At 35.4% G+C, this 27,210-nt stretch overlaps 3 protein-coding genes across 4 annotated transcripts; 2 read left to right on the forward strand and 1 right to left on the reverse strand.

Annotated features, from left to right (window-relative positions):
- Nucleotides 1-764: 764 nt before the first annotated feature.
- LOC137385972 (tRNA (adenine(37)-N6)-methyltransferase-like) lies at nt 765-8,932 on the forward strand. The gene is made up of 4 exons (XM_068072609.1): nt 765-834; nt 6,364-6,541; nt 7,385-7,542; nt 7,837-8,932. The coding sequence occupies exons 1-4, from the start codon at nt 765-767 to the stop codon at nt 8,433-8,435; spliced, it is 1,005 nt and encodes a 334-aa protein (XP_067928710.1). The 3' UTR covers nt 8,436-8,932.
- A 222-nt stretch (nt 8,933-9,154) lies between these two features.
- Nucleotides 9,155-22,794, forward strand: LOC137409577 (tumor protein D53 homolog). 2 transcript variants are annotated; one of them, XM_068095574.1, is made up of 9 exons: nt 9,155-9,342; nt 9,947-10,021; nt 10,841-10,908; nt 14,005-14,141; nt 15,338-15,427; nt 16,599-16,644; nt 18,545-18,577; nt 20,045-20,066; nt 22,054-22,794. In XM_068095574.1, the coding sequence occupies exons 1-9, from the start codon at nt 9,321-9,323 to the stop codon at nt 22,080-22,082; spliced, it is 522 nt and encodes a 173-aa protein (XP_067951675.1). In that variant the 5' UTR covers nt 9,155-9,320; the 3' UTR covers nt 22,083-22,794. The 2 variants fall into 2 exon arrangements, with proteins under 2 accessions (XP_067951675.1, XP_067951674.1); XM_068095573.1 differs by lacking the exons at nt 18,545-18,577; nt 20,045-20,066.
- Nucleotides 22,795-24,136: 1,342 nt separating this feature from the next.
- Nucleotides 24,137-25,606, reverse strand: LOC137385981 (sex peptide receptor-like). The gene has a single exon (XM_068072622.1). It carries the CDS (start codon nt 25,604-25,606, stop codon nt 24,137-24,139), a length of 1,470 nt encoding a protein of 489 aa, XP_067928723.1.
- Between the last annotated feature and the right edge of the window lie 1,604 nt (nt 25,607-27,210).

Below are 27,210 nucleotides of genomic sequence, written 5' to 3' on the forward strand. Positions count from 1 at the left end.
TGTTGATTATTTGTAGTTTTAGCAGAACTCTGCCTGCTGTGGTTTGACTGCTGACTAACAAACCCTTTTATAGATGACTGTCTACCTGATTGGTTAGAGCTACTAGCTGACTTATGTCCAGACATCTTTAACCAGGTGCTCTACAAACTAAGTAAATAAGTCAATCATTTCAACAGTAACTATCAGTTTTATAGTTTTTGACACTGAGGAAACTGTTTCCTGAACAAAATAATCAGAAAAAACCTATACTGAGTTTACAAAAGATATTTTCAAAAATGAAGCACTATTAATACCTTTGGGCAACAAGTTCATACGAAGGACAAGAGAGAACTGATTAGTTATTTTAAATTTTTCGACTAATAATTGTATCCTACAATTATTTTGATAAAAAGCTATAAACTTGTATTGACAGAGTAGCTAGTATACCCAAAAACAGATTAAACTAGCATAATTTAATGTAAGATGCACTTGAATATCAAAACTGTTGATTACTTAAATGCAATAGGCTAGCTTTCTTAAATGACTAAATTAACAAAAATCTAAATTCTCAGCTTTTGCTCATTCAGCATTGTGAATACACAAATTTTAAGGTTTGATTAACTAAAACGCTGCCACATAAAATATATACGCTACACTAATATTATCAATCAGAATAAGCAACGTATAAAAATATACGAGCACTTACTAACTATAGAAATTCCGAGCACCTGCGAGCTAAATGATTGACAGTTCGCTTAGTAACAAAACCGGATATCCGATTAAAAATGGCAGCCTCAGTGGACTGCACGCCCGTATCCAACAATTTCGTACACCGAAAGATAGATGCCACACAGAGTAATGTTATATATTGTATTGTGTTCAGCGAAACCGCTTGAAGTAGTTAGTGTTTTAAGTACACTTACGGCTTTTTTCCAAAGTCTACCCTAACTAATTTTAAAATTGTGTTCTGATCTTCTAAACTATAAAAGCTAAACACAAAAATGTCGTTTTATAACTACATGTAGGCCCACATGTGTATTGTAGTTGTATTGCGAAATTATTTGTGCTCTTTTTAACGCTAATACTTTAGTTTGAACGTCTAGCACTTTTACTTGTTTAAACAATGCTAGTTGTATTGCTTTATCGCCATTCCGCATCACACATCAGTAGCAGATTCCGAAAACATAGTGAATGAGTGTCATCATGAGCGTGTGTACGGAAGTTTTATTTAGATGTAGTAAGTAACGTTGATTTATTTTGTGATTTCATGCATGTGCTTGGGAAATTGGCATAACAAGACTGAAAGGTAGACTAGTTTTTTTGGCGTTGGAAATATTGGAACTATTTAATTTTCGATATTTCTCATCGTACTTTAGCTCTGACCTCTTGCGTGGTTCAAATAACATGCAGTACTTTTGGCTGAGTACATGCAAGCCTGAAACGATTTTATCAGTTTTACTGCAGTGTTTGACTTGAGATTGCTGTTAAATAAAAGGCACTCATCTTTCAGCAAAAAGGTCATTGCAGGCTATCCTTTGTGAACTTTTGGCATTTTGCTTTAAATCATAACTTGTTTCTTGAATAGTTGTTTACTGATAATTAGCCCAAGTAGCTTTAAGGTGTATTTATTTGATTAGCACTGCCATGTTGTTTGTAGTATCACTTCTAGTGTGACCTAAAGGTGTGGACATTATCAGAGTACTTGTAAACTTTTTTAAATTTGCAATATTGACTAGAGTTCCATATAAAATGAGAATTATTATTCTTATGCTCCAACCATTTATCTTGTTGGAGTTTCATACATCAGCTACTGATCTCAATCATGATATCTTCGGTTTCTCATAACTCGAATAACTGTAATTGGTGACTACATATGATGTAGCTATATTGAAGTTTTAGTATAATCCTAAATTATACTGATTCTTTTTTGTTATAGTACGACATCTTCACCAAATGGAAGCCATGTTCCTTTTTCATATTAAATTAATATACAAAAAAATGAAAGCTGCTGGATTTTTGCTCTTCAGTAAATGCTATATGATAAAACTTCATCTTGAGCAAAAATCCTAACCTTACAGCTTGCCTAAATATGGTTACATAAAAACTATTCACCCAAGATTAATTTTGGGTGAATATAAAAATTCATGAAAGTTAAACTTCTTGAGTTTCTATTAACCATGTAAAGTCATGTTTAACTAAGTAGGCCTAATACATTTTGGCACCAAGTTTTTATTTGGCTTTCTAAATTTTTGCTGTTGTATTACTCTTTATATTACATGTCTACATGTTTTACAAATACCTTTTTTAATGTTTTTTGTTCTTGTTTTAGTCACACTGAATGAGGAACTAAATAAAAACCAAGAATTAGGTTTGCATATCATATTTGTATTGAATTTGGAACTGAAGCTGAAATAATAAGTTAGTCGATCTAGTTGTTATTGTAATTAGTAACAATTTAAATTTTAGTTGGTGTTTTAGGTGAAAATTGTTTTCAAATAGGTTTTATAACCATTTTAGTTCTTAGTAAAATCTACTCAATGTTTGCAATATTCTCCTAATCTTATTTACTTTCAATTTTGTTTTGCACATATCTAATTAGATTCATCCAAAAGATGGGTAAAGGGATAGGAAATCTTTTACTAACTGCTAGCTAAGGATGTCAACATTCTGTGATACATCTAATTGAACGCCACCTTTATTTTAACGCCACCTCTATTTGACCGCCACTATAGAGGAAGGGTTGAAAAATAAAGCGCCACCCTTTAATTGAAGGCCACCTCCTTTTGACCGCCACTTTGACATTCTTTGATCTTCTTGAATCCATAATAGCAAGTTATACTAAAATAATAAAAGTTTCTACAAAATCATACTAATAATGACTCGGTTACATCAATAATGATAAATTCTTTCGTTGTTTCTGTTTCATATCGAAGTCTGTTTTCTAACTTCAAAGGTTTTCTTTCTTTTTATTAAAACTTTCAAAGCAACAAATATTTAACAAGAAATATTTAGCATAATTACATTATTTAGCAAGAAATAATTAATAGCTGTATCAGGCTAATACATGTAGTAGTTCCTTGTTCAATGAGGTCTTGATACTTCGATGTATGTGAAAAACGGTTTACATTTACAATGGTATATGAATGACTAGTTTTAGTGTGAAAGTTGTGCTTAGCGCCTATCCGGTTAAAAGTTTATCTTTATTTGCGTGAAATGCAACGCGTAAAAATTATACTCTACTGAAAAAAATTGTTTCGACTTTAATATCGACCATTTTTGCATGTATTATAGGAATGGCTTTTTTATGTCACTTGCTCATGAATATATATTTGTAGCATGTGATAAATTATTGTTATATAACTTATAAATTTATATATTTATATTATATTATTTGATAGTATTATTGCGGTAATCTGATCTTACAATGGATCGATGTTCGTAACTCCTCTGCTATTGCACATAAAAAGCCAGTTTTGGCTGCAAACTGTAGCAAACATATCAATGAGTGCAATGAGCTTTTATGCAACATTGATAAATCAACCTAGTCGACCACTGTTTGGTCCTACAAAACCAACTTCATTGAGCGAACTGTTTTTATGGAGTGATGAGTTTAATTGGCTAAAATTGATTAAAGCTCCTATTACACTGGGCTATGGCTAAACTTCTTCCTGGCAAAATTGAGTTGATTTCTATTAATAAGTCAAGGCCACTGAACAAGAATATGGTATTTTGTTGGACCATATGGTATAGTTCATTGGATCTGATTTTCAAAATATGCATTTCACTTGTAAAGTTGTATAGTTATAAAATGAAAATATGCCTTCAAATTTAGAACAAAAGAAAAACATTAAAGCTCCAACAAATTGCAAAGCAGGACACAGGCTATAATATCATCGCAAAGCAGGGCACAGGCTATAATATCATCGCAGGTTAATTGAAAGCAATTGATTCAACTAGTAGATATGTTTTTCGGCTTCCCATTTTATTTAAATATCTTTGACATGTTCGAGGTATGTTAGCAAATTTCTTGCATCCTTCATCGCTCCGCCCGAAGGAGAGTGCAAAATATAGACAACATTCGCTTCGCTTGGAAAATGGCTAAATTTATCTTCCCAAATTCTCACGAGCTATTTAAAAATACAACACCCGCCTGTATTTTAACGCCACCTCCATTTGACTGCCACTATAAAGGAAGCGTTGAAAAATAGAGTGCAATGATGTTCAAATAGTGGTTTTACGGTAGTTGGTTGGTTTAATAGTTTGCAATACCCTAAAAAATATTTATACACTCAGATAATAAGGTAGACTAAAAAATGTTGCAAGATGGCTGACATAAAATGATGCCCTAAACCGATTGCTACCAATTGTACTTCAATGAGTACAGTATTTCCATACTTCAAAAAGCTGGAGTAAAAATTCTGCTCATTGCTATAACGACCTAGATAAATGGTTTAGAGAAACACCATGTATTTGCACATAGAGACCAACATAGACTAATGTTTATTTAAAGATGATGAACAATACTGAGCTGTTTTGCTTGTTTTTGTTAGCATTAACCTTTTTTGGTTGACTGTTCGCTCATAAGAAAGCTAGGGGATAATTTTAAATTGTCAGCATGTTTGTAGTGTTAGAAGTAGTGCTGCACGATATCTTTGCATGTACATTCGATTATTTGGTCTCAAAATATATCGAATATCGAAAAGTATCGAACATTGGAGTTGTCTTCTTTCGATTTATAGTGTTAGGCTTTAACATGAACAATATGAGAGTATATTGGTTAATATCGTTTGAAAAACAGGAGTTGCACCTCGTTACAATAAAGAGAATAGACAACTCTATTTTTGCAAAATAAAATCAGCCGATATTTCGATAAAATGTCGGCTTCGATATTCATATTGACTTGAAAACTGACCAAATATAAAATCATCCACTGAAATATATCGTCATATCGAATTATATCGTGTTATTGTGCAGCACTAGTTAGAAGCTAGTTTTACAAAAACCGAATACATATACAGTAATACTTCAACTTACGAGTGCTCCAACGTACGAGAAACTTGAGATATGAGCCAGCTTTTAAGCAAGTTTTAGCACTAACATACGAGCCATGTTTGAGATACGAGCACGTGAGTCAGTTGCCAAGTATGCCGGAGGTGTTTTATGAAAACAGCATCACTCTGTATTTTTCAACTGCTCAAGTTATACTTTTGTACCGTGTTTTTGTGTGGGCGATTTTCAGTGCAGAATTATGTGAATTAAAAGTACTCTGTGTTGACCGAAAGTTTGCCAGTAAAATGAAAGATAATGCAAAGAGAATGCGAATGATAACAGTTGATATTAAACGGAAAATTATTGAAAAATATGCAAAATGTGTATGCGTGATTGAGCTAGCTCAGCAATATGACAGAAATACATCCACAATTATCAAACCGAAGGATTATATTCAGGGCATTTAGTTCGCAAAAGGACTGGCCATAGTTTCTAAACGGCGCAGCGATCTTCACGACCGCTGATGGAGAGACTGCTCAGGCATTGGATAAACAATTGACCGGTGACAGCGTAATTGAAACGATGCTATATGAAAAGGCCGGTACTATCTAGCAAAACTATAAAAATAGACATTCGGACAAGTTGGCTAGTGGTCGTGCATTAACCTTTTGTGACAACACCTGCGTTCGTCCTAATCGCAACATGTTGAAAGCGCGACAAAGGCAAACGTCTTTAGATAGGATTATCTTAAAACGGCCGGCTAGTCTTGAAATCGAAACAAAGGAACAATTAGCTAACCAGCGAGAAACTTCAAACTACGAACGCCAAAGAAATTTTAATTACGTTAAGTTAAAAATGAAAGTTTGCTTTTAGGTTTGCTTCTACGTTTGTCTTTAGAGACATTGATAAAATCAAAATTTATCAAAGTCAACTGTTGTAATGAAGGATAGCTTATATCTCCCTCTCTGGCAAATGCTAGCGTTAGTTGCTATTGTATGTATTTAATTTTACATTTTAATTAATCACATTTCCTTGCATTATTTTTTAATTGTTGCTTTGTGAAAGCATTTGGTAAATTAGGACAATAACCAACATGTTCTTTCTGTTACAATATCTTGTTTTGAGTGTTTTATTTGCATTTTTTAGAGAATGGAAACCAATCAATATATATTTAATGGTTCTATATATAAATAAATTGCACCAACATGCGAGTAAATTAACATACGAGCTCAGTCTCGGAACGCATTAAGCTCGTAAGTCGAAGTATGACTGTAATATATTGAAGTTTAGGCTGTAACTCAAGTGTCTGTGTTTTATAGCTTTTCTATCATTTTAACAATTTGAGAACAAATAGCTTAAATTTATATAAAGTCTTAAAATTACTATTTTTTACAGATGCCAACTGTAATTTTGCTCCAATTGGCACTCTGAAGACCGTGTTTCTCCATAAGAATGGCACTCCTCGTCAGCCTGCAGTTTGCCAATCTTCTAGAGCCTCCCTTACTGTATCCAAAGCTGTATTCAACAACCCAGCTCATAGTTTACAGGGTCTGCATGAGTACTCCCATGTCTGGTGGGTCATTATTCTATATTTGCTACCTTCTACAAACTCTAGTGTTTCTCTTTCATTATTAGGCATAATAAACTCCCCTACTTGAACTTAAATGAACTATGATAATGGTAATCAATCTGTTAACACCATGATATGCAGCAAAGGTCATTAAATGTGTCGGTTTTCTTGTAACTTGATGCAATGCACATGTGTGTTGATGGCATATGTTTAAAAATGGTAGCCTGAATTCCTAGCTGCTTCAATTCATTACAATTTATTCCCAGAGCAAATAATGTAGCGAAACAAACATGAGATTTGACCTTGAATGACAAATTCTGCCCATGCATTGCAAACATATTCCGCTTTTTAAAGCCTACCAACTCATTGAAAGAATGGTATTATACGTAATAATCCAAGGAAAAGCGAGGGTTGTCCCGTATCTGTCTCTTCAATGAATTAGCATTATTCTATAGCGTAACTGAGAAATCCAACTACCAGTTTTAACATATGGGATTTGGCACACTGCCTCTTTCTTGGTCAGTTGCCATAAACGGCTATAACATCATCAGCTAACCTTTTGAGAGTACAGAATCTTCTAGGTACATTTCATTAAGGTATAATGCTAATCCATTTGGTAGCTCACCTGCTCAGTAATGACCTGTTAAGAGTTGCGTTATCTTGTGAGTTTTATTCTCTATTTGGGAGTTGTTTTCTTTTAACTGTTACTGTAAGTCAGACATTCAACGTGTTGTTTGCCTGTTTGCTCTGTGTACATCCTCATGAGTTTGCTATATTTTTTGTAAGTGCTTACCAGCCTTAACACGTGAGTGTTGTATATTTACTTGATATTTATAAACCCTCTAGGCTAATATTTGTGTTCCACCTCAACAACAACACGTGTTCTAAGGCTAAGGTAAAGCCTCCCCGGCTCAATGGAAAAAAATTAGGACTGTATGCTACTAGAAGTCCGTACAGGCCTGTACCTGTTGGTTTAACACTTGCCAAGGTGGAGTCTATAGAAGGTAAGCCCTTGTAGCTTTTATTACAGGCTATGCGTACTCACTTCTACCCTTTCTCTATTGTCTTCTAAAATAGACTTTACAAACATTTAGTTTAAAGCATGTTTAGTCTGTTATTATTTTCGTTTTGCCACTTTTTCTGTAAATGTATAAATGCGTCATTCAAACTCTTATATACTCTATATGTCTCGGAAGACAGTGTCTGGTGTGCAAGTGAAGAGCGTACGCATATATGTCGTTCTTTATTACAGGTATAGGTTTGTTGAGTAATGACATCTCGCTCTCTTACGATTTTAGATGCAACCCTTCATTTGTCTGGAGTAGATATTGTTGATGGAACTCCTGTTTTGGACATCAAGCCGTATATCCCTGAGTACGATGCGCCGATCGGCCTCAGAACTGGTATCACTGATTCACCACTGGGAGATGAATCATCAGATCACGCCTTAGTTTCTGCAGAGCTCGACTCTAGAGACCAATTCACTTCGTCTAGTGCAGAAGAGCCTGCAGTTGCAAGTATTATAAAGACAACGGATGAAATACAAACTGCAAGTTGGCTCAACGAGACTGACTCTGGTATAACTGAGGTCGTATTTGGTAGCCGAGCTACTGAACAGTTGAATGAATTTCGACCCAGGGATAGCTCTATTTATGGCTGGTCATTTTTTCATACTGTAGAGGAAGCTAAAAACGCTATTCGAGATGTACTGCTAGCCGACCCAAGATCTGCATATCGACGAAAGTCGTGTTCTGATAGGCTTTATTATTTTACAATTGACACAATGCATATCACTTGCTGGTTTGATGGTCCCATCGCTGAAATACTTAAAGTGCAGCCAGTTGCCTGCGCACAACATTTGACAGCTAATGATAACAAGCATGTAGCGGGTAGGTAAAGGATAATAATGGATCGCTGCTTAGTTTTCGTAAAACCTGACTGCAAATGAAATCTTATTGACTAATGTAGAAAAAACAGCTGTCACAGGTACTTCAGAGAAAAGGATGACCAAGGTTGAATAATAATGATAATTTCCTACTCATGGGAAATGGCGTGTGGCATATGAAGTAGCGGCAATAGCTCGCAGATACCTGTGACATAACTGGCTAGTGATTAGTGACATTCAAATAGCAGACACGTAGATGACAGATCATGGCAGGAAAATTGACACGTGGCATCAGTACAAAACTGAACAGTAATAACCAAAGACAGGTAATTATGACACTTCTGGTTGGCAGCATCAATGGAAGAAAGTGGATATGGTAATATAAAGAGATACAACAAATTATAATGTTTAGCCTTTTTCTCTCGTCTTTTGCTGTCTTTATATATTCTGATATATAAACCACTATAAAAATTTAATGTTGTGGCCTAATTTTCCTCCACTGCTGCTCAAAAGACCCTTACAACATATAGTAAGCTCATTATTATAACAAGCTTATTTTAAAACAGACGGTCTCTTTGATGGCATTGACATTCAGTCAATATAGCTTGATCCCTGCTGTGGAGGACTTTTCTGATGTTGTGGAATTATGTCTAATATAATGAGCAATGGGTTGATGGTTCGCGTAGTGTTTGTTAATCCCCCAAGCGCTGTAATACCCAAGTGAGCCACCCATCAGATCATCAACCTTCCACATTATCTCATCAAAATGTAGCGTATCAGCTGAAGATAGCCATCACATTACCGGGTATTATCTGAAGTAGTTTATTATCATCTGTCGACTACCAATAATCACCTGTGTACGCTTTGTTCCCTTGCAGTCTACGATAACAGTCATACATGGATAGTTCGACTTCATCGGGTAAGTACTTCGCAAGTAATGCACATATAATTCACTTTTTGATAAGAGCATCTATAGTGTACTTAGAAAGTCACCGAAAATTTTAATTTAAAAGTTATATTGCTGCGTTGTCAAAACATTTCAGCGTTAATAGCCTAGTGTCGATCATCAGCTATTGATAGGAATTTTGCGGTCAGCCGGTCTCAAGAGACTGCCTCAGTTTGTTTACGATGCTTAGAGCAAATGTCATCCTGCTTCATCGAAACCTAATTTCACTGAAGAATATTCGCTAATCATGCAGGCTTTGGTATCAGTGGCTGTTCTAGCATTGATTCTAGAATATTCATCAATATTTTAATCTTACTATTGTTGGGGGACATTCACATACTCATCCATTAGGATATTGTCATGGAATCGAAAGCTGTCATCCATCTATCTATCCAGAATTGATGCACTTGCCAGTATGGATCGGGCATGCCATGTGTGAGAGTGTCTAATTCCTACACTATTAACTAGCTCTGCTAACTGCAATTGTTTGGTTAATAAATGATGAGTGACCTAATCGAAGGTAGCCCTTCTGCTGCCACATCTGACTATTCACAATACCTTACCTTGGTTCATGCAGACAGTTTCGACAGAGATGGTGGAGAAACAAAAGAGCGTGTTCCCGACACGCTTGACAAAGAATCCGATTCTAGAGGTATTGTTTACTTCAATATGCTTACTTGTATTAGGATAGGCAGCATGCTATATATGTATATTATTAAGATAGGCAGCATGCTATATATGTATATTATTAGGATAGGCAGCATGCTATATATGTATATTATTAGGATAGGCAGCATGCTATATATGTATATTATTAGGATAGGCAGCATGCTATATATGTATATTATTTAGTACATGTAGATCGAGTAATTTAAATTTTATTTAGTAGGTTTGAGTAAGTTATGCTTTGCTAAGCCTACACTTCCATTTACGTGTTTACAAGGTAACAGAATATTTATTTAGTTTTTACACACAATTTAGGTTTTTATTACATCCTGTAGTCAGTAAGTTGTATTTCTAATGACTATCTACCTCATATGATAAGACTTCTTAACAAAGCATGTTTTGAAGTTCTAGTTTAATAAGTATCAATTAAAATTTAAAATGTAGTTTTCTGATTAAAGTAGGCATTGTTCAAACTTTGCTCTATGTGCTACACCATATTCACAAAATTCATGACTCTCCTAATAAAGACAACTTGAACAAAGGTTTTTTCTCGCATTATTTGACCTCTGTGATTGAGAAACGTGTTATAATTTTATTGCACTGCAGAGATAAACGCTTTAAAGTCACTACATCTTACTGCTTTCTGATAGAATGAGTTCCACATATATCGCAAAGTGTTCTATGATAAAGCTAATGTCTTTGAAGTTCTTGTCTTTAAATATACATAGTTATTGAGGATTATCTTGTCCGTGTTTTGCTAACACGTAAATGAACTTGAGTGATGTTATTGTTTCAACAATTTTAGAAGAAAAAGAAAACTGGAATAACTGTGAAAGTCCTGAGCAAGAAGCTTTAGTTACAGAACTGAATAAGGTAAGACATCAGGATAAGATATGTCATCAGAATAAGGTAAGACATCAGGATAAGGTAAGACATCAGGATAAGGTAAGATATCAGGATAAGGTAAGATATCAGGATAAAGTAAGACATTCGAATCAGGTAAGACATTCGAATCAGGTAAGACATTCGAATCAGGTAAGACATTCGATTAAGGTAAGACATTCGATTAAGGTGAGACGTCGGAATAAGGTGAGACGTCGGAATAAGGTGAGACGTCGGAATAAGGTGAGACGTCGGAATAAGGTGAGACGTCGGAATAAGGTGAGACGTCGGAATAAGGTGAGACGTCGGAATAAGGTGAGACGTCGGAATAAGGTGACACGTCGGAATAAGGTGAGACGTCGGAATAAGGTGAGACGTCGGAATAAGGTGAGACGTCGGAATAAGGTGAGACGTCGGTATAAGGTGAGACGTCGGAATAAGGTGAGACGTCGGAATAAGGTGAGACGTCGGAATAAGGTGAGACGTCGGAATAAGGTGAGACGTCGGAATAAGGTGAGACGTCGGAATAAGGTGAGACGTCGGAATAAGGTGAGACGTCGGTATAAGGTGAGACGTCGGAATAAGGTGAGACGTCGGAATAAGGTGAGACGTCGGAATAAGGTGAGACGTCGGAATAAGGTGAGACGTCGGAATAAGGTGAGACGTCGGAATAAGGTGAGACGTCGGAATAAGGTGAGACGTTCGAATAAGGTGAGACGTTCGAATAAGGTCGGACGTTCGAATTAGGTCGGACGTTCGAATAAGGTCGGACGTTCGAATAAGGTCGGACGTTCGAATAAGGTCGGACGTTCGAATAAGGTCGGACGTTCGAATAAGGTCGGACGTTCGAATAAGGTCGGACGTTCGAATAAGGTCGGACGTTCGAATAAGGTCGGACGTTCGAATAAGGTCGGACGTTCGAATAAGGTCGAACGTTCGAATAAGGTCGAACGTTCGAATAAGGTCGAACGTTCGAATAAGGTCGAACGTTCGAATAAGGTCGAACGTTCGAATATGGTGAGGCGTTCGAATATGGTGAGGCGTTCGAATATGGTGAGACGTTCGAATATGGTGTAACGTTCGAATATGGTGAGACGTTCGAATATGGTGAGACGTTCGAATATGGTGAGACGTTCGAATATGGTGAGACGTTCGAATATGGTGAGACGTTCGAATATGGTGAGACGTTCGAATATGGTGAGACGTTCGAATATGGTGAGACGTTCGAATATGGTGAGACAGTCGATTGGTGGCTAATTGGTGACTTTAGGAATTACATTGACTGCTAGCTAATCATACTTGTAGGAGTAAAATTTACATCCGTATAAATGTTACTTACTCGTGAATCTTACTTACGCCTTCAGGAAGAGTGCATGTACACTGACAAAGAATGAAACAGTTTGAAGGAATATTATTAGTATTTTTGGAGCCAAGTGGGAAAAGTAAAAAGATTATGCAGTTAAACCTTGCCTTACAATTGTCTCTACATACGAGTTTTTCTACAACTGTCGTACAGTGTAAACAAATATTTATCTCCATGTGAGAATTATTTCTACCATATTACATCCAAAATATTTTAGCAAATTGCTGTTTTATAAACAAATGAAAAATAGTTAATATTAATAATAATCAAACAAAAAGGAGTTAAAAATTTTTAAACTATATTTAGTAGAAGTTTGAGTAAGTTATGCATAGCCTACATGTCTGTTTACATGGTTCTAAGATAATTTAATATTTATTTTAATATTTCAAATTTAATTTCATAAAATAAACTTATTTAATGCTACATGTAAACATATAGAAAAATTTACCATTTTATAAAATTTGTAACAAGGTAAACAAAATACAATCTACATGTATTATTATAGAAATATTTGCTCCTTTTATATGACACTTTTGATATATGAAGCAAATACTAAATATTAAAATGAATTAATATCATAACTCAAGGTCTGACTGTCTTGGTACGGAAATATATATTACTTATATAATTACTTAGCAAACAAGACTGTCATACCATAAAGTTTAGAAACTATATTATGAGTTAGGATATTTGTAAACTGGCTTAAAGGTTGACTTGCAATAAAATTCACATTACAGTTATTTGATATGAAAAGATTCACCATGTCTTACTCTGTTGTGTTGTAGGTGCAAAATATGTGGGAATGTGATTACAAGCTCTTAAAAGATAAAAAACGAACAGTTAATCGCAGCCACGAGACCGCCGTAGTTTGGAATCACTTTCCAAAACGGCTCAAATGGGACGTACTTGTTACAGGATAGTTTCTGTTTACACTTTCATGCAATCTCATTCGTCAAAATATTTTCACAAATATACTTCACGTATTCAATAAAACCATGTCTATTGTTCTTACGCGTCTGTTTTATCGTCATTGTAATGCTGTCACTTTTAGCAATGATATCTTATAACTTACCGTAAAAAATCGTTAAACTTTTCAATCTTAGCTCGAATGAGTACATATCATTGTCTGATAATCATGACGAGCCTGTTGGTTACCTGTGATAATCGAAAAGTGCTGCAAAAATTATTTGCGAAGTATTGGGTCACATGATCAGATTAAGACTTGACGATTAGTCCAAGCCGAAAGAAAACTTTAAAGTAGCAAGCATCTATATTTGATACGGGGTCTTTGGTAAAACCCGAAGCGTTTGTCATAAACTAGTGCTACGATAAGTTTTATATTGAGCTTTTTATTGGCCTTTCAATTCACGTGATAACATCACGGGACAAGACGATAACCAAACTGTAATGAATACGTCAAATAAATAAAGAGATTCCAATCTATGGCGGCTTTTCGTTTTTGAGCGTTTATGAGCTTGTAATCACATTCCCACATATTTTGCACCTACAACACAACATAGTGAGACATGGTGATTTTTTTGATACCAAATAACTGTAACGTGAATTTTGTTGCGAGTCAACCTTTAAGTGTTAAGAGGCTTTGTGCTTGCTTCTGATTCTCCAAATATGTTTTGACAGTTCGCTTCTCTCGCATTATCTTTTCTCCTTACCATCCCATTTAATACTCTTCGAAGTTTGTATAATACAGATTTTGAAATTTGTAGATTGAATCTGAAATGCGTGCTTTGCGCGAGGTTCTGGCAAGAAAACAGAGACGAGCCAATGAGATTAGAAGTATTTTAGGAAATCCGATAGTTAACGATGTGAAGGAGAAATTGAAAAGTCTTCAAGATTCTGAGGCGTAAGTTGAGTGCCCATCAAGCGAGTGATAGATAATGAAATTTCAGGCTATTAGTAACTTGTTTAACCTTATTAAATTCCATTTTTCCTTTAAAATTATTTCACACTCCTAGCTCGCTATTTCACTCTGAATAATGACATTTAAACTGTGGCGCTATATGATTTACATGTATTGCGAAAGCATTTCGTGATGAGAAAACACTCAGCTGTTCTCTCTTATGTTTGACCAGTGGTCTCCAGTGTCATCATGCCAAGCCAAGCATTTGTGACAGCCGACTAATTTAATAACAAATCATATTGAGTTGATATTGATTACAAGTGTATAGGCACCAGCCATGAGCTCTCCTCTCTAATTACACAAATTTTCTTCTACCAGCAATTGATTTCTCTGCTGTTTGTTAGTCTGCTGCTGGTGCCACCCATGGTATCGAGCAGAAGCATGTCTTTTACATTTACTTGTCCCGAGTACTTGAATGACAAGTGTGTTTTAGTCCGGGATTAGTGGCTGTTAGGCTTGGAGGATTCATTTGTGAGGTCATGTCACAGCCCCTGGCTGAGGCAGAAAAAATGAAGGAATATAGTCAATTAATTTTGTTATCATATTCCTATTGTCAAAATATTAATAATTTATTATTGGTTTTCTGAATTACCTGTTCACCCGGAGAGTTGTCCTTTCAATGATTATCCTACTTTTACGTGTCATAGATCTGTGCAGGAAGTTTTATCTGAAAAAATGACGCCAATGGGTCACCACAAAAATCTTCCAGCTATGGCTTACCTACACTTGTGTTCCTGTCGATATCTGGACAAAATCAACAAAATATTGATTTTTGAAAATTATGTAATGAAATTTTTAAAATTGTTTTAAATTTATATTTGTCAATAAAGCTTAGCTAGCGCTGTTATTTTCAGAGTCAGTGAGTGCAAACTGAATAAAGGAACGCTTTATTGGCATGCGAACTGTTTATGAATGATGTTTAGACAAGGCCATAGACATAGATACACTATCTCTATTACAAGCTGAAACGGTGTCACGCATCAAAGCGATCAATTCAAAGTCCTTTGGAATCCTTTACTTAATGAGATTTATTATCGGCTGCACAGTTGATGAATAAACGGTTGATCTGCGATTTTATTACTGCAAATGCTTAGAATCAAAGATATACCAATCATAATTGTCCTTTTGATTATTTATAGTTTACAGAAAACTAACCAAGCATTCAAGTCAGCGGGTGAAAAGACAAGCGCTGCCTTTTCCAACATCGGTAAACGCTTCGTTGATGTCAGGTATGGTAGCCGGTATTTCAGCTCCTCTAGAAGGCATCTTCATGGCATCACCACTCGGTGTCCCGTGTTACACCGAGTGCAATTAGCTAAGTTAGCCTAGCATTGCTTTCCATTATTTCTACGATTCTTACTGGACTTTAAAAGGTTTTCGCTGTCTTATCTAGATTGCAGCATGGCTGAGTGTGTCTGCCCAAGTACTCATAATGCACTTCATTGATTAACTATGGGTCAGGTACTGTTTTCCAAATTAGCTTTGTATTTTTGCTGTGGTCACAAAGCTATATTTAGTCAGCATTCCTTTTCACTTCATACCAACATTGGCGCTGAAAAAACAATTCATACAGGTAGGTTTTGATTCCTTACTGGTTGTGTGAGCTGTCAGGCATTTGGTTTTAGAATTTGACACCTTGGCAATGGAGACGTGAGAGTGGAGACTCCTATGTGCTATGGCCTAGCTGACTACTAGTGTCAAACTTTTTTGTGATCGTTAGTCAAACTAAATTGGATGTTTAAACTCCTTATTTTTAAAAAAAGTAGTAAAATATTTTAACAACTGACTCAACCAGCTCTACCACTGACTCAACTAGTTTTACAACTGACTACTAGTTTTACAAATACTAAAAGCTGATCACTTCACTGATTACTTTGACTCACTGCTTTTAAACTTTTGAATAATCTGAAGTTTTACTCTTTTACCGGCCCAATCAAGTGTATTTGCCGATATATAAGCTCTTTGCATCCATGTTGACAGTTTGTTGAGCTACACTAAAGCTGTCATGAATGCTTTATGCGTGATAACCCAAATATTATTGCCATATTTCGAGAAGGGGTTTTGCATGGAATCTACTCATAAATCTTAAGTTTACAGCTAACATTGGAGTAATCAAAAAGTTGGATTACTCGACCCTGATAGAGTGTTTCACTGAGAGCTGCTTGCTAGGTATATCAGTGACTAGTCATTCTTTTGTACGAGTTTTAGGCACTTATTTCCAAGCGTTCAGCCTTTACTTGTGTTACACAGTATCATATCTAGTACCGCATTTTGTTTTAGAGGTTGACATGGTGACATGGAATCCATTTTAACTGACACGTTTACTCGGTGGTTACAGTTATGACCGAAATTTAGTTCAGTGTATATGTAGATGATATCTTATGCAATAAAATGTTTTAGGACCAAAATAGGTGTGAGCATCGGATCATCCCTGAACAATGTAAAGGTAAGTTGTACAACTCACTTGCGGCTTAGCGTGATGGACAACTTTTGATAAGTCGAGTGGTTGAGTGGTCTTCAAAAAGTAGGTTGTCTCATCTTTATCTATAACTATTAATGAATTTAAGAGTGGCATGAAAACCAGTACAGTTATTGTTTTATGACTTGCTTCCTGTTACCCAACTATTATCATGCTTGCTCATTAGTAATCAGTGACTGCTACTCTTGGCCTCGACATCTATTAGTTCCTGATGGCATCTAGCATGCTCTACATTCCTTAGTTGAACTAGTCTAGTAGAACTAGATTTGTCGATTTAAAGGAAGGTAGTTGCGCCAACTCTTTTTACCGGAGCTTGCATTCAAGTCTCTACGTAGGAAGTTCATTTGTTCTGATTTCAACTTTTTATGATAAAAGAGGTGCATGTTGGAGCAAATATTTCTATAGGAATATACTGCAAGTTGTATAACTTGTTCTATAGACAAAATGTATGGTACTTTTTTGATAATTACTGCAGCTAATTAGGAATAGTATTAAAGCAGGCTTATTATATAGAACTAGGCACAAAAATGGAAAGAAGATAATTAATAAAAATTAATAAAATGATTATAGAAAATGATATTTTTACTTTATTTTCAATACACATAGAAAGTATAGTTTTGGCGATGCATAGATTTAGAAATAGAAGCGATAGAGATGTACATTAACTTATACTCTGTTCTAACTTAGACTCTGTTCTAACTTAGACTCTACTCTAACTTATACTCTGTTCTAACTGAGACTCTGTTCTAACTTAGACTCTACTCTAACTTAGACTCTGTTCTAACTTAGACTCTGTTCTAACTTAGACTCTGTTTTAACTTAGACTCTGTTCTCACTTAGACTCTGTTCCAACTTAGACTCTGTTCTAACTTAGACTCTGTTCTAATTTAGACTCTGTTCTAACTTAGACTCTACTCTAACTTAGACTCTACTCCAACTTAAACTCTACTCCAACTTAGACTCTACTCCAACTTAAACTCTACTCTAACTTAGACTCTACTCTGACTTAGACTCTACTCTGACTTAGACTCTACTCTGACTTAGACTCTACTCTGACTTAGACTCTACTCTAACTTAGACTCTACTCTGACTTAGACTCTACTCTGACTTAGACTCTACTCTAACTTAAACTCTACTCTGACTTAGACTCTACTCTGACTTAGACTCTACTCTAACTTAGACTCTACTCTAACTTAGACTCTACTCTTACTTAGACTCTACTCTTACTTAGACTCTACTCTTACTTAGACTCTATCATAACCTAAACCAGGTAAAGTTTAAACTAACTTACTGTAATTTTTTCTTACATATTTGTACATTTTACTATGTGTTATTTTAGATTTTCATTTTCACCTAAAAAGCTACATGATTTTGAGAAACTTAGATGATCATATGTTTGAAATAATTTTCTGTGTAGAGTTAAGCATTTTCTCAAGTTTTATATCCTTTGCTTCTAAATTTTTCAAGTGGAGGTGATTGTAAGTAAACTTTTGACTCCCATAAAAACTTGATCACATAGAAGTTGAAGTTTGTCTCTGAAATAGCGTTGGTAACTTGAATAGCTTTACTTTGGGAAAACACCAAATCCGACTGGAGTGTTTGCCATGGCAACATCTTTGAGGGAAAGAATACAAACATACATGTGAGAGTAGATAACTCCTCAATGAAACAAAGATGAGCTCCAGTTTTAGCAGGCATGGCATCTCTTGTTGTTTTTTGTATATTTCTAATAGCTGCTGGCTCTCTCGCTTTTGGCATGTGTAGGTGTTACGGGCTGCTTGCCCATCTCCCAAAGCCGTATAGCTTGTAAGGAGAGTAGCAATGAGAAATTTGTACATGTAGGTATTTCGCTATATCTTATTTCTAGAAGTCAAAGTCGTTATTCACTCTACCTTCAGAGGTACCTGTTTGTTGTACTCATGTTGTAAATGCAAAGCTGTTTCTTAATATTCATATTATTTTATTAAGTTAATTCACATTAACATACCTAGAATGAACTCTAAGAAGTCAAAGGAATTCTGTTGAAACAATCTCAGATTTGACAATGTGAAAGAGCTGTGTGGCAAGTTTGATTACTCAAATAAGATATTTCCTAGTTCCTAAATACTTTCAATTTATTAAATACGTATATCAAAAGTAATAAATTTATATTTTTGCTTCAATAAAATTTTTGAAAGTGTCGATAGTCTTTCTATCTTTGATGATTAATAAAAGTTTGCATTACAAAAGTGTTCAAGGTCACCAAAAGTTCAACATTTCCAAGAAGTAAAGTACATTATTCAAAAAATATATATTTATTTAGCCAGTCCTCAAGGATGTGCTTTTGGTTTAAATTGTCATATATTGAAGACCGTAATCTAATCACGGTTACCTATTTGCTATATGTATAAAAACAAATCTGGTAAGAAGGTATTTTCTGCTACTTAGGTCACATTTCATAAACAATTAATAAGTTTTCATACAGTGAAAGCGTAGCAAGGCAACCCCATATGGCGCTGCAGTTTCACCATGGAAATAGCTGTGTTGCTGTCATTCCGGTGTGATTCGGTGCGATTCGGTGCCACGGTTTGGAAGCGAAACACTCATGCGATATGTCATGTTTGCGACAAACGGCATCGCACTTGTGCGTGCGCATAGGTCTCGCTTTCCTGCTGCTCCATACGCAGACATATGCCTTGACATAACGAGTTGCACAACCATGGCTCTACTATAGCACCCAATAACATAACCTGCTTGTCAGCCCAGCGTAGCACTTTGGCGCGGGTCCACCCAGGTGTCGCCACATTATTGCTTTATAGAACTTGGTAATTATTTCAACTCGGCTCCAGTTTAAATTATCCACTAGCATTTTGTGAGTAAGGAATAGTTTGTAGGAGTTGTCTACTTATATCTCATTCTCCACGACTGTTGCACTAGCTATCTAATACTTGCATTGTATGCTAAGTCATGTCCGGCTGAAGGTTACAGCGCTGTAATCCAGCGGCAATAATTTTTGAATTGAAGTCTGAGCTTGGTCAAATCAGCTCCTATAGTTTTATAGTTTACAAAGAATAGCAGATTAAACAGATCAAGCATTTCACACAATTTTCCCATGTTAGAAAATGCTAGTGAAATGAACATTTGCTAGTTTTTTATACTCAACAATTTCTGTTGACTTAGTCTGGTTCATATTGGTTGCTATTCACTGACAAAATAAGTGTGATATAAATAAACATGTTTGGTTTGATCAGACTTTCTCATCTGTGTTATGCATCTTCTGAGCATGATAGAGTTATCATTGTGAACTGGGTTTAAACCTAGTTAACAAAATAGATTGCTGGTTACTTTTTTCAGTATCCAATGTCATATTTCGGTGAATTATCTGTAGAGAGGAAATGTAGAGGACGAAGGTGTGTAAGACATTGTAACAATCCTTTGGCTGATGCTTTGCTATTTTCATTTTCTTTTGTAGTCTTCTTGGTTCTCTATTATAGCTCACAGATACCTACTGCATAACCGCGACCGCTCTTGGAGCTTTTCTGACACTCAAAGGTCAATGGCCTCAAGTGTTTAGCTGGCATTTTCTAGATATTACATTGAGTAGTGAAAAGATTTCTTCAAGACTCCATAATAAATCAGAAAGATTCGTAGTTTTTAGAAAGTAAAATAGTTGAAGTAGTTCGACCCTTGCGTACTCCGATCATAAGATCGTCTAATGGTATAAAAAACTGCTTCAAAATTTATGATTGTGGAAGACCTTAGACAAGAGCAGTGTTTTGTTATGAAACCGGGATTTCTCCATGCTTTGTTGTTCTGATATTCACTCAGGTAGACAGAAAAGTCATAGAAGTCATAGAAGTTTGCTATTGATAAAAGATCTTTACACAAAATGCCGCTAACTTGCGTGGTAGTTTTGGATAAGCTCCTGCTAACATTAATACTCACAATTTTTGTCCAAACCAACTAAAAACAAGAAAAGTCTGAGCTTTTATCTATTAGTAAACTATTTTTATTTTTAGCAAGTTCTACTTAGATTTAACATACTCATTTAATTTTCCCCGCAAAAAGCCATCAATAATTTTTTATAGTTTTTTTACATGCAATGATATTTTCCAAAAACAAAAAAGTAAGATTTTCAATGATTTTGTTATTTGAAGACCAACAAGGTAATAAACTTTGTTGGTCTTCAGCCTTTGCCTGCACACAGCTAACAGATTATATTTTGTTTTAACTTCCAAATGTGTTGTGATTTTGTTAGCCGGTATTGTTTAGTACTTTCGCTGCAGTAATTATAAACATGAGCTGATGTGAGCGATATTGTGATTGTTACAGTCATGTTAGCGGATACCTGCTCTGGCTATTTGACTAGGCTATGTATCCTAACTCTACTACAAACTTGATGAAGTTGTAGTGTTTATATATTTATCTTTACCGCAATAAAAACTTTCTCTGACTAGTGGTTTGTGAATGAAAAGACAAATGCTTTATCATTTTGTGTTTTTCAAAAAATCTGGCAAATGAGTTTCACCACCTTGAAATTTATGTTACTCTTTTTAAAATTTAGCTATAAAATTAATTTTTTTGTGTCTTTGAAAGAATATTGATGTTGAAATTATCAATTGCCTACTTGGCCTCTTTTAAAATTTAATTACATGTATTTTTATAGCAGTGAGAATCATTTCAAATAATATTTGAATTCTGAATTTTCTACGAATCTCACAGAGTCAATGTACTGCTAGCTGTATTGCCTCTATCATTTAACACATGCTGTGTCATCAAATGAAAACATTGTTTTAACACTCTTTGGATATGAGGCTTAATGGAGGTAGAATTGGCTCGATATAGTTTTTATTAAATTAGAAGCATTTCTGGGGCAGTTACAGGTAAACCAAAGTTTTACGTTAAAGTGATTTGCTTTGATTTTCTTTTAACGATAATAATGTAATTATTATTGTTATTTTCCTGTTGAAATTTGAAAAATGCAGCCAAAGTGTTAAGCGTGTACGTTGTTGTGATCCAAAAAGTTGATTATACTCAGTGCAGATTGCTGTATTACATATCGGGTTAAATTATGATCAAATTACTAACTCAGATCCAGTCAAGACAATTGATCCAGTCAAGTACCTCAGGTCAATACCTTTGACTGACAATGAAACATTGATTGTCGTCATGCAATTATGTCCAAATTGACAGACAGTTTGATTGGTAACAAGGAAATCACATTGGAGTAGTCAGCATTTACAGTTATAAGCAAAATGCTGCATTTCATTGCAAACTTACAGACAAAGTTAACTAGTTTGATGGATACCATGCTTAGTAAAAAGGAATAATCGTTACAGACGTAAATATTCCATTATCTAGAATATATAGTATCTCATTGGGGGCAGTATTTTACAGGCACGGATGAACAATGGGAGCAGATCTGATGGACTCCCCGGCAGCAATCGCAACTCATTAGTTAGGACCGACTCTCTCGTTTCATCGACTATAGATGAAGAGGTAGAACCAGGTTATTAGGTCTGCTCTCTGTCGCTGATCGTATCTACTTACAATTTTGCTGCAGATTTCTTCTATTCACATCGTAACTATTAGTTATATTCATTTGCATCATTACTGCAGATCACATCTAACTAGATTTTTGCTGCAGATTCATGTAATTTGCATTCTGGCTGTTGACTATACTCACTTATAACTTAGCTCCTCACTTATGTATCTTTTTTCTGCTGATTACACCTTTACTTTTGGCTGCTGATTATACTTCTATGATTGGCTGATTATTGCTGCTAGAATTTTCAATAATGTTGCTGAGTATACCTACACATACCTGGCTACTGATTGCACATACACCCATTTATCAGGTTTGCAATCATTTTTGCTATCTGTCAATGGATAATATAGTTTGAAATATTTAATTCGTAAGTTGATGTAAGAAATTGTTGCTTGCTTTAATATTAATTTATTGTAACTCGTTTATCTTTGAAAGGATCTCAACACCCAACAAGCCACCTTTTCTACAATACAGTCTAATCTACACACTTTTTTTGCTACACTTTAATCTGTGAATTCGATTGACTTTCGTATTATATTTATGTATTATTGATGTCTTACTATACCAATAAGTAATAAACTTGTTGTACCTGTGGAGACACACGGTATAGATTCTCAGTATCTCTATTGAAAACAGGAAATAGCAAAAATATAAGTCTGATCAATATTAGTGCCGTTTATAACATAATAAAAATGCTATAAACATTTTTGTCATCATAGAGATTATCCATGATTAATGACAATGTATTGCAGTAGTCTTAAAACTGCCTACAGTAGATAATGGAATCTAAAAGTTACTTTAAAGTGTAGCGTATGTCCTTGTAAAACAGACTTATCTAACCCTGAGTAGGTGGCCGTTGGAGTACTTTAGCCAAATCAAACAGGTATGTTAGTCATGATCAAGTCTTTAGTTTCAAATGGCTTTAACCGGAATTTGGTTAAAGATGGCTGTTTCCAATTTGCTATAACAATACTAGGCAGTCGTTCGTGTCAGCTTTGTCATTGTCATCCGTAGCTTGCCACCTTTCAGAAAATTTCTGGAACTGTCATCTTTGTTTGATTGTATTAACGAGAGTTAAAATTTACTCTTTAAAATTTAGCAAATAATGTGGTTCTCTGAAAATTTCTAGAAATAATTTTTATATTTGATTCCGCGTTCTGAAAACAGTAGGACAATTCATTGTGTAATGCAGAAAATCATTTAGGCTTTTACACTCCTATTGAGATAATATTCTCAAATCAACGCCAAATCTATCTCAAACCAAATTCTGTTCATTTTGCATTTTGATCAACTTTTTCTAGGATCTGCTTCCAGTTGATTTTCTGATGACAATGTTCCTAGGTGTTAGTCAGTTAGGAAAGATAGTACTCTCTAGCAGCCAATTCGGACACCAAACCAAGGATGCACATGTCATGTGATTGTCATGTCATGGTAGAAAACTTCGCTCAACTAAGTGGGTCTTGTTCTCAGGGATTGGTTATGAATGAGTCCTTTACGAAATTTTTAGTTTACCCGCCGTCTTCCCATTTCGCTCTAATAATCCTTGCAAGGATCTTTATGCTAGTACCATGCCAGTTTGCCTGTTTTTATTACAGGCCATATTCTACCTGATCGACTATGTTTGTAACAAAAGTAGTCTTTTCCTAATCGAGACAACTTCTGTTCTTTTATATTGTTGCTCTCTTTTCTTGGTTATATTGATGTTTGACAGCGTCTTTGTGTTAAAATAGGACATCAGTTTATATGAAGACCTGGATGAGAGTCCGTATGACTATCTGAGTTCAGAAGGGATGTGACATCAGCAGGTTCCACTAACACGACAGCGAAATAACACCAGCAAGTATGCTTATTAAAAACATATATATACATATATAATAGAGAGTAACTATTACATATAACAGCTAAGAAACATTTGGAGTTATTCCTACTTGGCTACATAGCTTCATTAGCATAAGCTCCAAAGGTTTTCATGGCCTCACTACATTCAGTGACACAAATTGGGCACTTGCATGTGCACCTCGTTTGCGCTAACAATGAAAATGTACTACTTGATGATGTAGTTACGTCCTCCGCTAGTTTCACTGTTACTACCGATGGAGCTTTGGTTGAACTTGTAGTACTTCTGCTGCTTATGTTACTAGGAGTAGCAGAATGCCTTCGAGTATGTTTTACCAATGGAACGGCAGTTACAGTGAATATAGACTTGAGTAACTCTATGCTGTTCGACTTTTCTCTGCTGGTTGCTGTCTGTTGAGTACGTTCTGTATCTACACGAGTGTACTTTTTTATCGACACTTGTCTTATGAGATGACTGCGAAACTGTTTGGACATACCAACATAAATAAAAAAGTTTGTAGGATAGCTGATCAGTACGACAAAGTTGAAGATTGTTGTCAACATTTCCTGCTGTTCTTGATTCAAATTTATTCCTTTATTCTCATTCTGGTTTTTTGTGACGGTAAGCAGCATCAGTGAGCCAATCGGAACTTCGACTATAATAAACACTGATACGACGACGACTAAAAGAAGGGTCGTACAATTAGCTTCTCGAACTTTTCTCCACTCGCTATTGCGATTTTGTAGTATGAGTCGTCTTCTTCTGCGGCTGCTGGTTTTTATCACCGCTATGAGGATGATCGTGAGGATGATAAGTCCGATAGTCGGAATAAGATGCACAGTCACGAGCCGTATCCAATAATATACCGGAAAATAAACTGTTTTGGTGTATTCAGCCCAATCCTGAAGCACCTCGACGCAAGTCTCCATCCTGTCACCATCATCGTCTGAATATATCGACACCATGACAAAACTAGAGTCAAACAACCTCGGGCTGTGGAAGAAAAAGCTGATGATAAAAACGGAAATGCTTGCGCGAACCATGCGTTTAACCGTGCAGAGGGTTTTAGCCCTCAGTGAGTGGCACAGATACATGTAACGCTGGACTGCTAGCGTGAGAGTCAGCCATACAGAAACGGTATGAAATATAGTTGGCAGAATTCCTGAACAGAGTTTTTGAACATAGCACCAGTGATAGGGCACGTAATCTGCTCTATTTCCTATTGAGTAAAAGTACATATAGTAAGGTAGAGCCGTGAGTCCAGTCATCGTATCAGAAATGGCAAGCGCTGCCAAAATAACATTTACGCTGCTTCTCATGCTAGGCTTGATCAGGATACAAAAAACACAGACATTAAGGAAGGTAGTAAGAATGATAACGCCTGGGAGAAGATAACCCATAAGAATCTGTGAATAGCCTCCATTTCTTGGTTGTATGAAGAGTGGTAGGAAGTTTGATAGATTACCTGAGACTTGTTCGTCTTCTGACAGCCATAACTCTGCGCCGTTGTTGTCCATGGTCTCATTCTCAGTTGCATATTCTGCTAGAGTTGTGAACGCTGCCATGTGGCTAAATCTAAAACCTCGGTGTGTGTTAATAAGTCATCACATGTGACAAACGAGTTATGAAAGCGTCACATGAGAAGTCATTGTTAATATTATAATTCTATTTATTAAAGACTAATGAATGAAATAAGGCAAATTTGTTTCGAACATGCTGAACAAAAGTGCGAAGTGTGATTGCTTGCAGGGTGAAAATAGCGCAACGTTAATGATAAAATATGATTAGAGCAGGGAGTCGGAGTAAAAGGTACAAAAGGAGACAAGTCTGGGCTCGTGTTGCATCATCATAAGATGAAGTGCCTGATTCGGCAATGAGACATCAAGCGTTGAAAATCAATATTACCAGGTTACAGGAGATGAGGTCCCTGAAACCTAGACTAATGAAAACATCACAGAGATATTGTAGAGACAAAGTCTACCTAGGCACGTCTGCTGATTGTACAAGCTTGTTTGACGTGTGGCATTAAGTGGCCGCTGTTCAGTCATCTTAAAACCTCTCAGTGACGAATTTAAACAAACAGACGAGCGCCAAGTGCGAAACAGCGTTGCAGCTGCTATCAGAAACTTAAGTTATGTAAAAACTGTCTACTTTTAATATACTCAACTTTTAGAGTTCGGAGTTTCATTTTTAATTTAATTAATTTAAAACAATATACATATATACAGTAAATGTATATTAGGTATAGATGTACTCATCACACAAAAGCTAACTTTGTGATTTAAAACAGTGTTAATTTACGTTTTGATAAAAATTTATGCTTATGACAAAAATTGCTTTTTAAAAAAAATGTCTCGCTTGTTCCACAGATTACACCTGAGATGATCAGTAATCTAACATGACTGATTTGAAGCAACTAGTCACCATCAATTAATAAGTTGAAGTAATGGCTTTTCTTAGAATTTCCTAAATTTATCGATTACTCCTTTTCCGTCTATCAATTTTACCACCCTAACAATTAATTTTTAAGATAATATGAATGTTAACCAATAATACTATTAGCTGTTTGACAGTAAACTATATTCAAGCCTTGAATAAGCAAGTCATGTCTTAAAAATTGTTTTTGTAAAAAACTGCATTGTTTCACAACATCATTAGTTTTTCTTAAAAGATTTGGACAAAAATAACACATGTGTAACTCAATTGAAACAGAATACGATTTATTCTTTGGTTCATTGTCTTTGATATTATTAATTTTGCTGTGATTTGTTTTTAATATAATATTTTACTAAATACGTTCAGCACTTTTTAGAAGCTATTTCAAGAGGTGAAGTGCTAACAGCCTAACAGCCCTAACACCATATACACAAATCTCAATGATAAGAAAAACTATTCTCTAGTGTATTTAAAAGGGAAACTGCTCATTGATGGAAATGAAGCCAAGCTTACTGCGTGTTTGAGTCTGTTGTAAGTGGTTTATTGAAGAAGGCTTATCATAATCAGTTTAAAATGAAACCTACCTACGGGCAAGTTTCTGGTTGCATCTTTATCAAACATTTCCTTTAACCTTTCAGCTGATGGTTTTTAACAAAAGTTGACCAATCTCTGGCAAATTTACTCGCAGCTTATGCAAAATCTTATTGCTAAAAATATTTAGTGTGGAAAGTGT

This window comes from Watersipora subatra, chromosome 1, assembly GCF_963576615.1.
Source record: "Watersipora subatra chromosome 1, tzWatSuba1.1, whole genome shotgun sequence".
Classification (NCBI taxonomy): domain Eukaryota; kingdom Metazoa; phylum Bryozoa; class Gymnolaemata; order Cheilostomatida; family Watersiporidae; genus Watersipora; species Watersipora subatra.